The following is a 14,612-nucleotide window of genomic DNA, read 5'->3' as shown; positions in this document are numbered from 1 at the left end:
ATAAAACATTTACAACTCATTGTCATTGAAATACACATCTACATTGAAATACACATCTCATGCTACATTTAGGGGAATTTGCAATGCAAATATATCAGCATGTCAGAAAATTGCATTTGTTATCTCAGTTACCTTAGCAAAACAGTTTTTTTCTTTTTTTTCTACAGATACACAAGAAGGAAAACAAACTAGGTGTGGTGCAGAAGGATTTGATAGAGGCCCAAACTAAGTACTCGGAATGTAAGAATGAGGTAAGAATTTAAAATCTGGATTATTGTACGTCTCTTTGGGCTGTGTCTAATAACTGCACTGTAAGCCTCACTGCTCTCCCTCCTCGGGTGGTGATCACACCTCACTGAATCTTTGTTGGATTGCATTTTTGCTGTTCTGTGTGTGGTGTACAAATGCAATTTATTCCGTTAATCTGATCCTTGGAAATGATACTAACTTATGTACTAACAGATATACAGAATCATATTGCTGATGGTGTCAGTCCATCTAATAAACAAACAGCAAATTTTGCATCTGGACAAACAACTATATTATTTGTTGTCATCAATAGGTAAATGGTAAACATTTTAATCTAAAAAATGCACCAGTGATCGAGTGTATTTCAGTATGTTTGCATTGAAAGCTGTCAGTAGCGTTTCTGAGATAAATCAGTAAAACGGTTATGAATTTTATTATTTTTATTTTTTACATTGGATTCTTTGTTCAAAATCGAGGTGTTGCCCAAACAGGAGTACTAGCTATTTCCTCCACTTTTGTTGCATTTGAAAGAGGGAGGGTTAAGTGATTTGAAATGAGGCTTGTATCCTTGTTTTTCGCTTCCAGTTGCTCCGTAGGGAAAATCTCCTGCAGAAGCTGAAGGAAGAGACCGTGCAACTGACAGCCCAAATAAAGGAGCAATCCCAGGACATTAACAAGCTGAACAGTGAGAAGAAAAAACTCGAGCTGGAGTTGACGGTTGTCATGGAGAAACACAGAACAGCGCAACAAGAGGTACACGTAGGCCAGGACACGAGAAGGCTTCCGTCGCTCGGTTTAAATGCTTCATTATCATACATTCTGTGCTGACTTGGACCCCATTGTCACCGTTTGTCACGCAACCTCTGTTTACAGACCAAACTGTCCTATGAGGTGTACTGCTTATTGCATACCTATGAAAAGACTAGTCAGATTTGCAGGAGTTTAATATTTTTTTTGCCTCTCCAGTGTATTATTAATTTAGTTTAGAATAAAATGTTAAAATAAGTGATGTTTTTTTTTTTGTTGTCATTTTAGCTCTACAACAGACTTGCAAACCTTATAAAATGGTGGTAATGTTCTCTTTAAATAAGCTAAATAACTTAAACTTAAAAGATTATTGTGTTCCCTAATAAATAGGTAGCTTGAAAAGCACTGAACTCCCATTACCTCAGTCTTTCTCTTGCCGTAGTATTTTGAAGCTTTCCTGGATTAATTTACATTCTGAATATGAGTCGATGTATTTCTTTGATCACAGGTTTGCATCAAGGTACTTTTGTGTTTGTGGCTCGAATCCTTTGACAGCACTTGATTTCCCATTGTTAGCCTAATTGAAGATAATCTAAGGGAGTCACATCTGCACCTGTGCACTGCTGAAATAATCACTAGGTCTGGGCAATGCAGTGCACTTCAGAAATTCTCTGCCGGTTCAATAGCATATGCGCCACGACAATGGAATTTAACAGCATTATCCAGATTGGAAAGCAAGTGTTAACGATGAAAACAAATGACAACCACTGCCAGCTGTACTCGTGGCTGTTTGACCGTAATAAAATTATTATTAAGAATAGTTTTATCTCTGCGTAGTGCGTGCATGCTGTATGTATGTATACTTCCAGCTCCTTGAATTGTGAAACGGTGTTCTTCGCAATGAATTCACTAGTTCAAGGTTCCAGTACTGTTTGGGGAAATGCAGCTGAATGATGTCAAATTTTAGCAGTGAAAAGGTTCAAACTAGTTGAAGAAATTGAAGCAGGATGCTTTTGAAACATTATATAAAGGTGATACGAGGTAAGCGGGAAGATGGGTGGTGGACATTTGTATGCACATGAAACATCAAAGAACTTAACCTGTACCTCTCTGTAGCTTGCATTTGTATTTTTGGAATCGTATCTAATATACGGCAAACAGGCTTGCAAATGTATCAGTTACATTTCATGATGTTTATTTGAAATTCACACTGGGAGGAGAAAAAAAAAATAGTGCAATTCAGATGAGGTGAGCTGGGAGAACACCTTTTAATTATGCTGTTTGTTTTGTTTTGCTCTGAGGCCTCTTAGAGGAATATACCTTAATAATTAAAGGTCGTAAATATCCTTTTTTTTTCTCCCGAACTCCTTTCGCATTTGCATACTCCTTGTTATCAGGTGAACAATCGGGATCAAGCGGTTTTGCAACTGAAGGCTGACCTGAAAGCGCGAGAGGAGCAGTGCCGTGGAGCGCAAGAGGAGGTGGGTGTCCTCTCAACCCGACGCTCCCTGCCACGGATTTGTTTACCAGGCCATGAAAAATGTATGAGGCTCGTGTTTAGAAGAAGCGGAATAATTTTCAATATTTAGCCTGGCCGTGAATGCAGATGGCGCCGAACTTTGGGGCGCGCATCGCTCCCGCGTGTTCGTTTGAAATGCATCAAGCCGTTTTTTTATTTTTTTTCCCTCCCATCAGCTGGGTCTTCAGGAGTCCGAGGTCGGCAGACTTAATGAGAGAGTGAAGAGCTTGCAGGGCGAGCTGCGAGAGAGGTGGGAGAGGAGCAGGGAGGGGGAGGAGCGCGCTGACCGGGCCGAGGAGGAGAACCGGAACCTGCAGCTCCAGCTCCACGCCGCGCAGCAGCAGGTAGCGTCGGTTCCAGGGGCCCTCCGCAAATGATCTCCCATTGTCCCTGTACGCCTTCCACGATATCACTGTCACTTCCGTGCCGTATTAAAACATCGGAATGGCTTATAACTTGTTAGTTCGCTACTTCTGCTCCTAGATATTTGGCTTATGAATTTATATGTATTACGGGTGAACGTTTCATATCGTTTTAGCTCATCATTACTCAGAAACAAAAATAAGTTACTGCAGAACATGCAGCTTGCTGTTCACTGGTGAACCAGGAATGATTCATATCTAGCTAGACACCACACATGAAGAAGTCAAGCTTCACATTTCAGTTGAGACCTGCTGGATTGTCCATCGCGTCTTGGGAGAAGAGGTCTTATTATCTGGTCCAATTAGCAATTTTCCCACTTCGAAACATAGGGAATGGACAGATGTTCTGATTGGCCGGATTGCAGTCACACCTTCTTCGCAAATACAGGTGATATATCTGTTGGTGGGCACTTGCACCTGTTGTGAAATTAGCAAAATTCCATTCTGTGCCCTTGGGTAGCTGTGTAAGCATTATGATCCACCACAGTTTTGGCATTGTCAAATGACGGTGTCTATAAAGATAAACGTATGTATTTATTTTTCCTGTCACTTGATTAAATTATTGCAGCTCTTTTCTGCAGTCGAAGCTCAGTAAAACCCTCTCCCTTTCAGTTGCAGCAGCAGGTGAGAATTGTCGAGCAGCTGAGCTCAGACATGGACAACACGAAGCAGGCTCACACCACCGACATGGGGCGCTGGAACCAGAAGGATCTGCTGCTGCAGAACCAGCTCGACCGCGCTTGCATGGACCTGCAGGACAGTCAGAGCAGAACACAGGAGCTGAAGCTAAAGACCAGGGAGCTGGAGGACAGGCTTAGCCAGAGCGAGGCCTTATACCAGGAGGCTCTTGGGAAGGTAAGGGGTCAGACACAGCCCTCACCTCAAAGTCACGATGCCGCAGTGAACTGCTGGTGTCAATTATAAGCTCGACTATGAAAACATTATTTGGAGTATAATGGGTCAAAGTAGGACAGCAACAAAGTTAGTGAAAAGAATTAGACCATTATGTTGTGTCATAATGCATTGTGTGACAGACAGATTCATGGAGGAGATTCTAAGAACACAGAGGTCACCACACAGGTCCAGAGGTCATTGACGCATTTTACTGTTTCGTTTGTCTGGTTTTTTTTTTTGATTGGTAAATTGAAAAGTGATGCTCAAACCACAGGGTTTTTTTTTTTTAGTCACAGTCACAAGAAGACAAGAAGAACATGTTACAACCATTAAGCTCATTAAATTTAATTTTCTAAAAACAATCCTTGAAAACATTCAGCATGCAATGATATAATTTGTGTGCCAAACTATCTTGTAGGTGAAAACAATTGTCAGCACAAGCCCATTGAAACATAAAATCAGGAAAACTAAATTAGAAGGCAAATTAGGCTGCTTATCAGTTAGGGAGAGTTTGATGATTATGATTTTGTTTGGCACAGACACTCATTAACTGAATCACATTCAGCTTGCATTCAGTACGGTTTTAGAAAAGCCAGTTGGCACAGTTATGAAGATCTCATGCTGATTTGAGACCACTGACAACATAAACAACACAGTCTCATAATCAAGCACTTATACATTTCAAACAGTCACTTGACTTTATTATAATTTTTATGTATTTATTTATTTATTTATTTATTTATTTATTTATTTATTTATTTATTTATTTATTTATTGTTACTTTTTTGAGGACGGGTATGAATTGTGCAATTTCACTTTTTTGGGAGGCAGATATCTAATATACTACAAGTAACTGAAATCCTGCAGTATGGTGTGGTGCCTACAGAAGACACACACGTTCTGATGTCTGGTGGTCTTTTTCATACAGTGATATCCCCTAAACCCATTCAACTGTTTCATGACTTTCATACTGTATAATTGATAATTGTTTTGCAATTCACTTCATTTCAGAGTTTAATGAAAAGTATAATTAATCACGTATTTATGCCTGTTATTATCAACAGAATATTTTAAGGTTGCCAACTTAAGAATGGACCACAAGTGAACACAAACTTATTTACCAAGTGCGTGCTCACTATACACACACACACATACACACAGAGACACACACTTACGTTCACAGACAGACACGCACACACTCAGAAAGACACACACGCACACACACAGTACCAGTCTATGCTAACTGGCGCTTTGGTGTGAAACTAGACGTTCGTTTTATTTCAGTTGCAATTTCAGTAGCCCTATGGTCAGGTTAAAATATTAAAATACCCAATCGGTTTTTTTTTCTCCAGTGGATATGTTTCCAATGACTGCGTTTAAGGACGGTGTTACAAGCTCAGCCATATTGTCAAGTCATTTTTTTCATGTCTCATAGCATATGGTTTGCTTTCCATTCCTTTGGCCACAGATTCAGGACGGTGCAGAGCTGGTGAAAAAACAAACCACGGAAACGTTGCTTTTAAACCAGCGCATGGAGGATGTCCAAACGGAACTGAGGGAGGCCAGCAACGCAGCCAAGAACCACGAAATGACAGCTGACATCTTCAGACAGAAGTATCAGACAGCTATGGAGAAAGCACAACAGCTGGAAGGTCATATTCAGAGTTTGGAGGAAGAGGTCCGTTACTCTGACAAACAGGTAATCCGTCCTCTGGTTGTGGACAGCCCACCTAATATTTACTTTGGTTCAGTCCATGAAATATATATATATATATATTTTTAAATTATTGGACTAAAATGGATGTGCATTCTGGAATTTTGAAGCAGAAGCTCTTGACTAAAAGACCAATTAGAAAGCACGTGCAGCTGATATGCAGGGTTGTGTTTGCTGAATTCGGCTTGTTCAAACAAAACGCAAGCATGTGGACATAGCTCCCCGCAGTTAGCCTTCACTGTATTCCTACACTGCCGGTGCTTGTACACAGAATGTACTGCATATCACTGATTCTCATGACTGTGATCACAAGTATTGATTGTACCAGGGTTGGAATAGCCTTGTCTCCAAATGAGTATTTCTGCCCAAACCATTGGATTCCTCCAATTCAGTTACCACACAGGAATTACTACCTACTGTAACAAGCTAGATGAACATGTGCCATTTTTCTTTGCTTTGTCTCAAACTTGTGTTTTGCACTGTCCCTCTACTGTCACATCTCACGTCATTAATATAAATCAAAATGAATGCATTGATAGTCATGTTTGGTTTGAATTATTGAATTCTCATCAGAAGTTTGTGTGCAAAATATTAAAAATGTTTTTGGATATGCCAAGGTTCTCGAGGCGCAGGAAATGGTCCGCGGCTTGCGAGCTGAGATATCAAACCTGGAGGGTCTCTACGAGGAGAAGTGTAAACAGATTGAAAATTCAGAGGAGGCTATTGACCAACTAACGGAAGAACTCCAGACAACTCAGAACAGGCTTACCAGCAGCTGTAACCGCACCCTTGAATGTGAGAAACTGATCGAAAAATTAAAAGAGCAGGTGGACATTCAACACAAAGAGGTAAGCTAATGCACATTGTGCTGTTCCCCCAACACATTTTTTTAATTTGAATGCCTGAACCACAGTCACATTGTCTATATTTCTGTTATAAATGCCCTTAAGATGGGCTTAAGTAAGGGTCATTATGCATACATGTAGGGTTATTACCAGCAACATCATTAAAGTAGCCTAATTTCCATCATATTTTCAATTTTTCAGTTTTATTTCATTGAAGGAGTTGCTTTGTCAAAGCGATTTGTAAGGTAACAATGAATAAAACAGGAGTGGTATCACAATGGTTCTTATGGAAGATTTTGGGAATAAATTAATCATTGTCATGAGGGAAATGTAATTTTAATGAACTTAACTGCTGCTTACAAGGTCAGCCTGGCAGAATGTAATTTTAATCAGATAAAATTACATTTTTGTATTGCTGCAGTAAAGGGGTTGCTGATTTAAAATATGGAAAGGACTATATTATATTATATTATTATATCTGTGAAAACCTTGCTTTTATGAAGAAAGTGGAAAACTGACATTTTCATTGTTTTTTTGTCTTTTTTTTCTTCAGTGTCAGCATATCACAACGGCAACCATTCTTACTTTATTTTTTATAATTATGCATATACATGTAAACCATGCATACTTCTAATAAAATGTTTACATGCTGCGGCAGTGCCTTATTTTTACTCGGAAATCAATTCTGATACAATGTATATAGTACCTGTCACATTAAATCCTTCAATTGATGTTCAACTGAAATGAATTGTATAGTAGAGAAAACAGAAAAATGCAACGGTGTGCATGCCACCATTCTTAAGACATTTTCTGTTAACACTGATGTCTATGTTATCTGGTTTTTGTTTGTTTGTATTGTAACGCGTATTTGCCCATAGATACTGGATCATGAAAACACATTCCTTCAGCTTCAGTCTGAACTTACATCCTACCAGTTCAACCACAGTTACTCGAACAAGGAGTATGAAGTTCAGCAAAGACACTGTGATACTTTACAAAAGGTAAGCTGTCTGGTCTCTTAAGTAAATTGTGGGTTTACCCTAATGTAAAGCTGATATTGAACATGTCTTACGCACACTTAATGCCATTGATTGTATGCACTGTATTTATAAGCGCCTGTTGTTTGGTAATAGCTAGGTGTGAGATCTAAAGCCACCGTCAACCAAGGAACATGGAAAGTAAACCACAAGCCCTGTGACTTGATGGAGACAAAGAAATCCCCCTTGATTCAATCAAACACACACAGCCAATCCAAGGGCATATTCAATTCAGTCAAACCTAACTGAAAACTTTCAAGCCTGAAAACTCCAAGAAAGCAATTGTGTGGCCTGAACATTGTGGTCCCTGGGCGGAAACGTGTTTAAGACTAAATGAACTTACCCTCAGTTTGCCTGTTTCCAACTTCACAATCCTCACCATTTAAATTTAATTAATAAAATGTAGTCAAAGAAAGAAGGTTAAAAATAGTTTAGCGGGTCGAGAAATAGTGTCTTGTGACTCGATTAATCCATTTCAGGAATTAAACTATTGAATAATGTAGTCCTTTCCCTGTGCTGCCTTTAATATTTTGAAAATAGGACATGTTGAAACATTTTATGTGGTATCGAAGAGGACTGCGGCAAAAAAAAAGATATTCAGAATAAAAGCTATTGTATCTGCTACTTTAAGATAATTAACTATTCAGATGTGATTGGGTTACAGTATTTTATACAGTAAATGAATAACTCAGCAAGTACTTGGTGGTATTCTGATACGCTGAATGATGATGGAATTCAAATCTTTAGCAGAAATCGTGCATACGGTACATGTACTGCAGTCTGCGCCTGGTTAAGCCGGTTAGCCACGTCACCCCTCCTTCCTTAAGAGCTCGCACACACCAGACCACAAGTAGCTGCAATCTGGTTGCGTTCGTTCTTGCTTCTCGAGCCACAAGCATTCTATCTTGCCTTGTGGTGCAACATGCTAATATACTTTTTCCACCAAATACAAGCCGCTTGCCTCATTTCCACATTGCATTGATGCAAGCAGAGCTGTAAATCAGTAACTTGGACTGGCAATAACAAAATTGTTAAAATACGACTTCGCATTAGTTACTATGTAATACTGCAGCAACAGGAGACCCTCAAGACATTTTTTTTCTGCAAAGATGACTTTTCAGAAATTAAATGGAAACCTCACTGTGTAGATTCAGCTTGATAACATTAAATATGGTTTTATAAAGGATGGCACCTGCAATCAGAACATTCATTTAACCAAATGATCAATATAGTGTTTTGGTGAGATCCTTTATTCTCCAAATCAACAACCTCACAATCCAGGTAGAGGTCTGTAGTTAACAAAATAGCTTGTGGGTATTTTAAATGTGGTCTGACCAATGAATCACAACCAGAAGTGTCAATCATTTGATGAAAGCTCATTTTCATTGGCAGGAACCACTTACTTTTGTTTGCCGTATCTCAATAAAGCAAGCAATGAAGTAGACTTTATTTGAGACACAGCACCAGGTTAATTTGGTGGGTTTGATTGAAATCCACATGCCCTTAAACAGTGCATTTGATTGAATCCGGCCCGCAGTCAAGCACAGATTTAGCCACTGAAGTCTCAGGTAGTATGTGCTTTATCATGGCCATGCTTATTTATTGGGAGAGTATGGAGTAAAGGTCTGGTCCCTGTTTTATGTACCTGTTATGGCACATTCGAAAGAAACTTCCAGTGAAATTTGTGATTTTGATATTCTTACACATTGGTTCACTTGGCTTGATGATGCCACATGGTTCTTGCCTGAGAGAAAATATCACAGTTGGAACTTTTTTGCATGCTATAGCCTAATATGTCAGAAATTGGTATCAGGAGCTCGTTTGAAGCCACCATTTTGTGGTGTGCTCAAGGCCCTGGTGTTCAGGAAGTAGCTGTGTTTCTGCGTGACGCCATTTCCTATTCAATAAAGGAGAGCTGGAAAACCTGGTGTCCCATAAACTTTGATTTGCTCTTTAACAAATATACAATTTAATTACAAAGTAGGCCTACATGATATGTATGGAGCGTTGGTGTATCGGAGGTAAGACCAACAGACATGTGCAAGTCCAAAGTGAAATATATCCCAAGTGTACAGCATGTAGGGAACAAATTACATCATAACAGCCTGCTACTAGAAATTCTGCTTTATCAAAGTAAATCTGCCATTTATTTATTGTTTAGTTCATACTGCATTTTTAAATTAATGATTTGTTTTTGCCTCCAGTACTGCTAGCAATGAGTCTGTTAAAAAGGAGAACAGAGACATATATTGAAATTGGTCTCATAAATACGTGTATGAGTATGTTTGAGTTGGCTCCTCGCAAAATCATTGAAATATGATGTATTCGGAGAAGTTATTGCTTTAAGTTGTGATTTTTTTTTGTCTGTTAAAATTGCCAGATGTTGTTTCTGGCGTCCGTTAGCTGTGTCCCTCAGTTCTGGTCTGACTTCTTCAGAGCCTAAAACAGTGGCAGAACTGTATAAGGTAGTTATCTAGGCTAGCACAGTATTGGAAGAGAATCTCCGACTGGGCTGCATGCGTTTCAGAAGACGCGCATGAGTGCGCTCCCAAACTCACATGCTGATAGGAGGGGCCTACAAATGCAACTGAGCATGTCAGGTGGATGTAAAATAAAAGTGGATGTGCTGATTATGCTGCGTTACATACAAAATGGATATTATGTGTTAGTCTGAAATGACAGGGAAACCATAAGAACATTTTTGTTCTACGACTGACCCTGATTTCAAACGGTAAATGATTCAGTAGAACGTAGAATGTCATCACAACAAATTTCAGAAATGGGACCCAGCTAAATGTGGTGTTCAGGTCAAAATGAATCTTATGTTGCACTGGACACTGTATGCTTTATTTTTGATTTTTTGAAACTAAAGTAACTTTGATCATTTTGCTCGATTGCTCTGTGGATTCACTTTGACGAACATATTACGGAGAACTAAGAATCTGAAAGCGTAGCAGTACTGTGTAGTACATGGATTGTTTTAGATATTGTTGAGTGTTTTTCTGCACGCTAAACCTGAACATGCTTCTGGACCCCAATGATGGATTGACATTCAACGCAACCAACAAATTAATTCTGTTGTAGCATAATTTAAGAAAATGAATATGTTTACAGACAATTATATGCTTGTTTTAAATATGACAAAGGAATTTAGCAGGTGTTTGCAGGTGTTTGCATTTAGAAAGGCCCATTCCATGGAGTTTGAATGGGTCTCACTCCAGCCTTAGCCGCTGTTTGTGATTGTGATTGTGATCCCCGCCGGGGGGTTTTTGATGTCGGCAGGAGCTGGCGTCGGCGCGGGAGCGGCAGGCCCAGGCGGCGGAGCGCGAGGCCACCGCGCAGCAGCTGAAGGCGGCGGCGCTGGGCCTGGGGGAGGAGCTGGAGAAGCGCGCGCGGGAGAGCCAGGCCCTGGAGCGGGCCCTGCAGTCGCTGCACCTGGACGCCGCCTCCGCCCAGCAGGCCCACAAGGCCGCGCTCGCGCAGCTGGAGCAGGAAGTGGCCCAGCTGGAGGCCGACCTCAGCGACGCCAGGAAGACCAGCGCCCAGAGGGAGCAGGTAGCCCCGCCCCCCTCGCCTTCCCGTTCCGTCCGCGCCGTTCCCTCCAGTGCGCCATGGCGGGGGCCTCACCCTCACGGCTGCCTCTAATTGATTTCTCTCGAAAGCGAGAGAGGGAAATGCATCATCTCACGGAAGGTGAAGAACAAAGACTATAGATCCGTGCTCACAGACTAATTTTTTTGTATGTATGATATGTAGGGAAGTGTCCTTAGGGTAGAAAAAAAAAGTCTTTAAAGATCTTACATTTTGAAAATCTGCTCATTAATTAATGAGCTATGTTTGCAACACAAGATACAATATTGAATATTGATCACGCTTGGAGCATTGGAAAGGGCTGTATTTGAAAGTAATTACTGCTCTTCAGGGTCATGTATGTAAAAGTGCTTCTTAGTCATTTGTACAATGTCTGTCTACTGTACAGTGTGTACTGAGTTGCGTACCCAAGCTTACAGTATTTTCTTTGTATTTCCTTGTATTCTTCCTGTTCCAGATGCGTATGTTCTCCTCAGTCCATTCACAGCCTTGTGCATGCATGGGTACAAATGACCTATTATGTTTTTTAAGGGTTCAAAGGTTTTCAGTGTGTTAATAAAAATTTAGCATTTTCAATAGTGTCCCTCTCCTTCCCCTCCTAGTCCTGGGAAGTCTGGGTGTTTTAACTTGATCTTTGCTCTCCTTTTAATATATTCCACGAAAAAAAACGTTTGAGCAGAGCGTTTGTTATGTTGCCAGTGCAGCCAAATGCACGCTGACTTTCAGTCGGTTAAATCGCTGTAAAGAGCAAATGACTTTTTAACTGAAACTGAGCAGCAGGAATAATTAAGGGCTTAAGCTAAATACGTAGACAGGCATTTCAATGTAGATCTGTAATAACATTTACCATTATTCTCTAAGGCTTTGATTGCTTGACAGAAACAAATTACTCTGGGATTAATTTCAAGAAATCATGCCAAGTGAATGCAATTTACAGCAATTAAGACATGAAAGGATACTAAATATTAAAATTAGGGGGGACATGATTGAACATGATAAAGATTTGAGGTGTGGAGCTGTGCCAAGAGAAGCCAGTCATTTGTGGGTAGCGGAGGTGCAGCGATGCCTGGTGTTAGGGACTGGCGTTTCTCAGGTTGGGTAAACTCCCTTCCAACCGTGAATCTAATGGAGGCTATTTTTGATGTTTTGACCATATCATTTTGCGCCGTTTAGTCATGTTTAAATTCAGGATGTTTGAAATAACCTTCTCGCGGGAAAGTGCGAATTTACATCCGACAGCAGCAGTCTACCTCGTTTACGCAAATTTAAAAAAGGAAAAAAAGGCCATTCCTGTGTTTGCCAGAATAAATTCCCTTGTAAAGCCTTGCATGATAATGACTCCAAATATGAATCATTTTAAATGCTGAAAAGTGTCCTTTAATGTTCCTGTGATTTGACGAGGAAGTTGTGCACTACATATATTTATAAACTCTCACACACACACGCGCACACGCATACACGCACAGACACACACACACGCACACACACACACACACACGTTATTTTGTTTCTGTCATTTTTGTCCCCTTTTTTTTTTTTTGTTACGAATCCCAACAAATGCCAGGCCCTAAGTGATACATTGCCTCTCTGCGCGCCGCTAGGACTTTTCCTCGGCTGCACTCCAACGGCCTCTCTTATTTGTGGCCCTTGTCAGGCGATCCGAAGAAGGGATGACCTTCTGAAGAAGTCCGAGGCCGACCTTCTTCAGGCGCAGGAGGCCGTCAAAGACGCGGCGCTGCAGCTGGAGCGCCTGGAGCGCGCGGCGGAGGACCTGAGAGGGGACGTGCGGACCGCCGAGCGGGACAAAAGCCAAAAGCAGCAGGAGAACCTGGCTTTGAGGGCCGAAGTGGAGCGGCTGAGCGAGGAGCTGCTCGACGCGCGCAAGCTGCACAGAGAGACGGGTGAGGCTCCGTCCGCTCAACGCCGCTCGTTTCCGTCGCTATCGAGGCCTGTCCGAAGCGTCCTTGCGCTCGTAACGTTGTCAACCGTTTTCTTTTTTTTCTTTTCTTTTCTTTTTTCTTCCTACATCTCAGTGCCAGCAGAGCCAGGAAAATAGTTTGTCTGTTGACTGACGTGTTTGAATTGCGTGTTTTATTACGTTGCTGGGTTTTTATGGGTAAATGCCAATTGGAATTTTAGGCGTTATTTAGGTCAGACGACACCTGCCGTTTTAGTGTTATCTGACTTGTGAATGAGGAACTGTTCTGAGTATTGGTGTTTTAATTTAGACCTGCTTCATCTTTTTGAAAATAATTGAAGTATTTTGTCAGTAAATATTAATGTCAGTAAAATATTAATGTCAGTCAGTCATCATATCTGATGGTTTATTGTTAACAAAAATTAGGCATATTGGTAAATCTGCCTGTCATATGGCATATGTGCATTTAAACTGTATTTACAAATGTTTTACAGTTACATACACTTACAGTGCTATATATGCATTTTCTTTCTTTCCACATTGAAATATTAAATATAACTCTTCATTTAATGTATTAAATTGATACTCTTCATTTTAGTAGAATATGCCTCTAGTATTTGTGTTTGGTTCTATATAATAATCAGGGTATTGACAGTGAGGCTTATATTCTGATTTATATACTTTTATTTGATGGATATTTGAGGAGTCTTTGGAATCCTATCCTGTTCCTGACAAGTATGAATATATGGTCAGTCCAAATACTGTTGAGCCCTGAAATAACCTATTGTTTCAAATATTTACAATAAGCAGCATATAACCTGTAGCTTAATCATTGTAAATGTGTCTGTACTTTTTCTTCTTAGCTCCTTGCATTGTATTACTGGTCTTGATCTGTTAGAGTATCGTTGAGTCCTGTTATTATTATTTCTTTTATTAATTTAATGAGTTAAAATGGGAATGGTGGAATGGCCAGTACAGATTGTCTTGAAAGCTGTTGCACTAAACACTAATATATGTGGTGAATAAATCATAATGCTTTCTGTGAACAACATAAATATTACATTTGATATGGCTGAAATGAGGAATGAATTGAGCAAATGAAAGCATCTGTTATTGGAATTATTGGATGGAATTTATTTAATTTGTTCTTTTATATTAAAAGAGTGTTAAAGAGCAAGACATACAGGATATGACACTTGGATATTTCCTGTCTGAATGCATTATTGTGCAGTGATCAGAAGTGAACTTCCTGAAAAGCCACCAAAACCATGAAAATGATATTAGGAAATCTTTTTCACGAAAATGTAAGTCTATGAAATTGAATTATAACGTAAGCAATGTGTATGTGGTTACTTTTTAAAAATTCAAATAGCATTTTTGTGTCACTGCGTTGCCCTCATTTTATGTGTACAGGAAAAGAAACGAGTGAATTATTTAAGCGCCAAGACACAACAGGGGGAGCGGCTGATGGCAACCTTAGCAGCTTTACGAGGCAGAAAGCCCGGCCTCATTAACACCTCGGCGATAAAATCCCGTAATTGTGCGCGCCGCGATGTACTCTAACCGCCGAAGAGGACCGGGAGGTCGGGCCCCGGGGGGGCGCGAGGCGGGATTCCGACAACAACGCGGCGAGGTAGCGCGACGCTAGCTGTGTACACACCGTCTAAAAAGTCACC

The 14,612-nt window shown here is 40.4% G+C and overlaps 1 protein-coding gene across 3 annotated transcripts in view; it reads left to right on the top strand.

Annotated features, from left to right (window-relative positions):
* LOC135253628 (early endosome antigen 1-like) overlaps positions 1–14,612 on the top strand; it is a 125,915-nt gene that overhangs the window by 62,287 nt on the left and 49,016 nt on the right. For 2 of the 3 annotated variants that reach the window (XM_064333172.1, XM_064333170.1), the window contains 10 exons: positions 168–251; positions 835–1,002; positions 2,394–2,477; positions 2,692–2,859; positions 3,550–3,792; positions 5,300–5,530; positions 6,163–6,393; positions 7,269–7,403; positions 10,710–10,982; positions 12,673–12,919. In XM_064333172.1, coding sequence (XP_064189242.1) covers positions 168–251; positions 835–1,002; positions 2,394–2,477; positions 2,692–2,859; positions 3,550–3,792; positions 5,300–5,530; positions 6,163–6,393; positions 7,269–7,403; positions 10,710–10,982; positions 12,673–12,919 — 1,864 coding nt within the window. The remainder of the gene's footprint in view (positions 1–167; positions 252–834; positions 1,003–2,393; positions 2,478–2,691; positions 2,860–3,549; positions 3,793–5,299; positions 5,531–6,162; positions 6,394–7,268; positions 7,404–10,709; positions 10,983–12,672; positions 12,920–14,612) is intronic. The other variant, XM_064333171.1, reaches the window with a different exon arrangement.

The sequence above is a fragment of the Anguilla rostrata genome, chromosome 4 (assembly GCF_018555375.3).
Source record: "Anguilla rostrata isolate EN2019 chromosome 4, ASM1855537v3, whole genome shotgun sequence".
NCBI lineage: Eukaryota > Metazoa > Chordata > Actinopteri > Anguilliformes > Anguillidae > Anguilla > Anguilla rostrata.
Note: the sequence above shows the minus strand (reverse complement) of the source record. Positions and strands in the feature narration are given on the sequence as shown.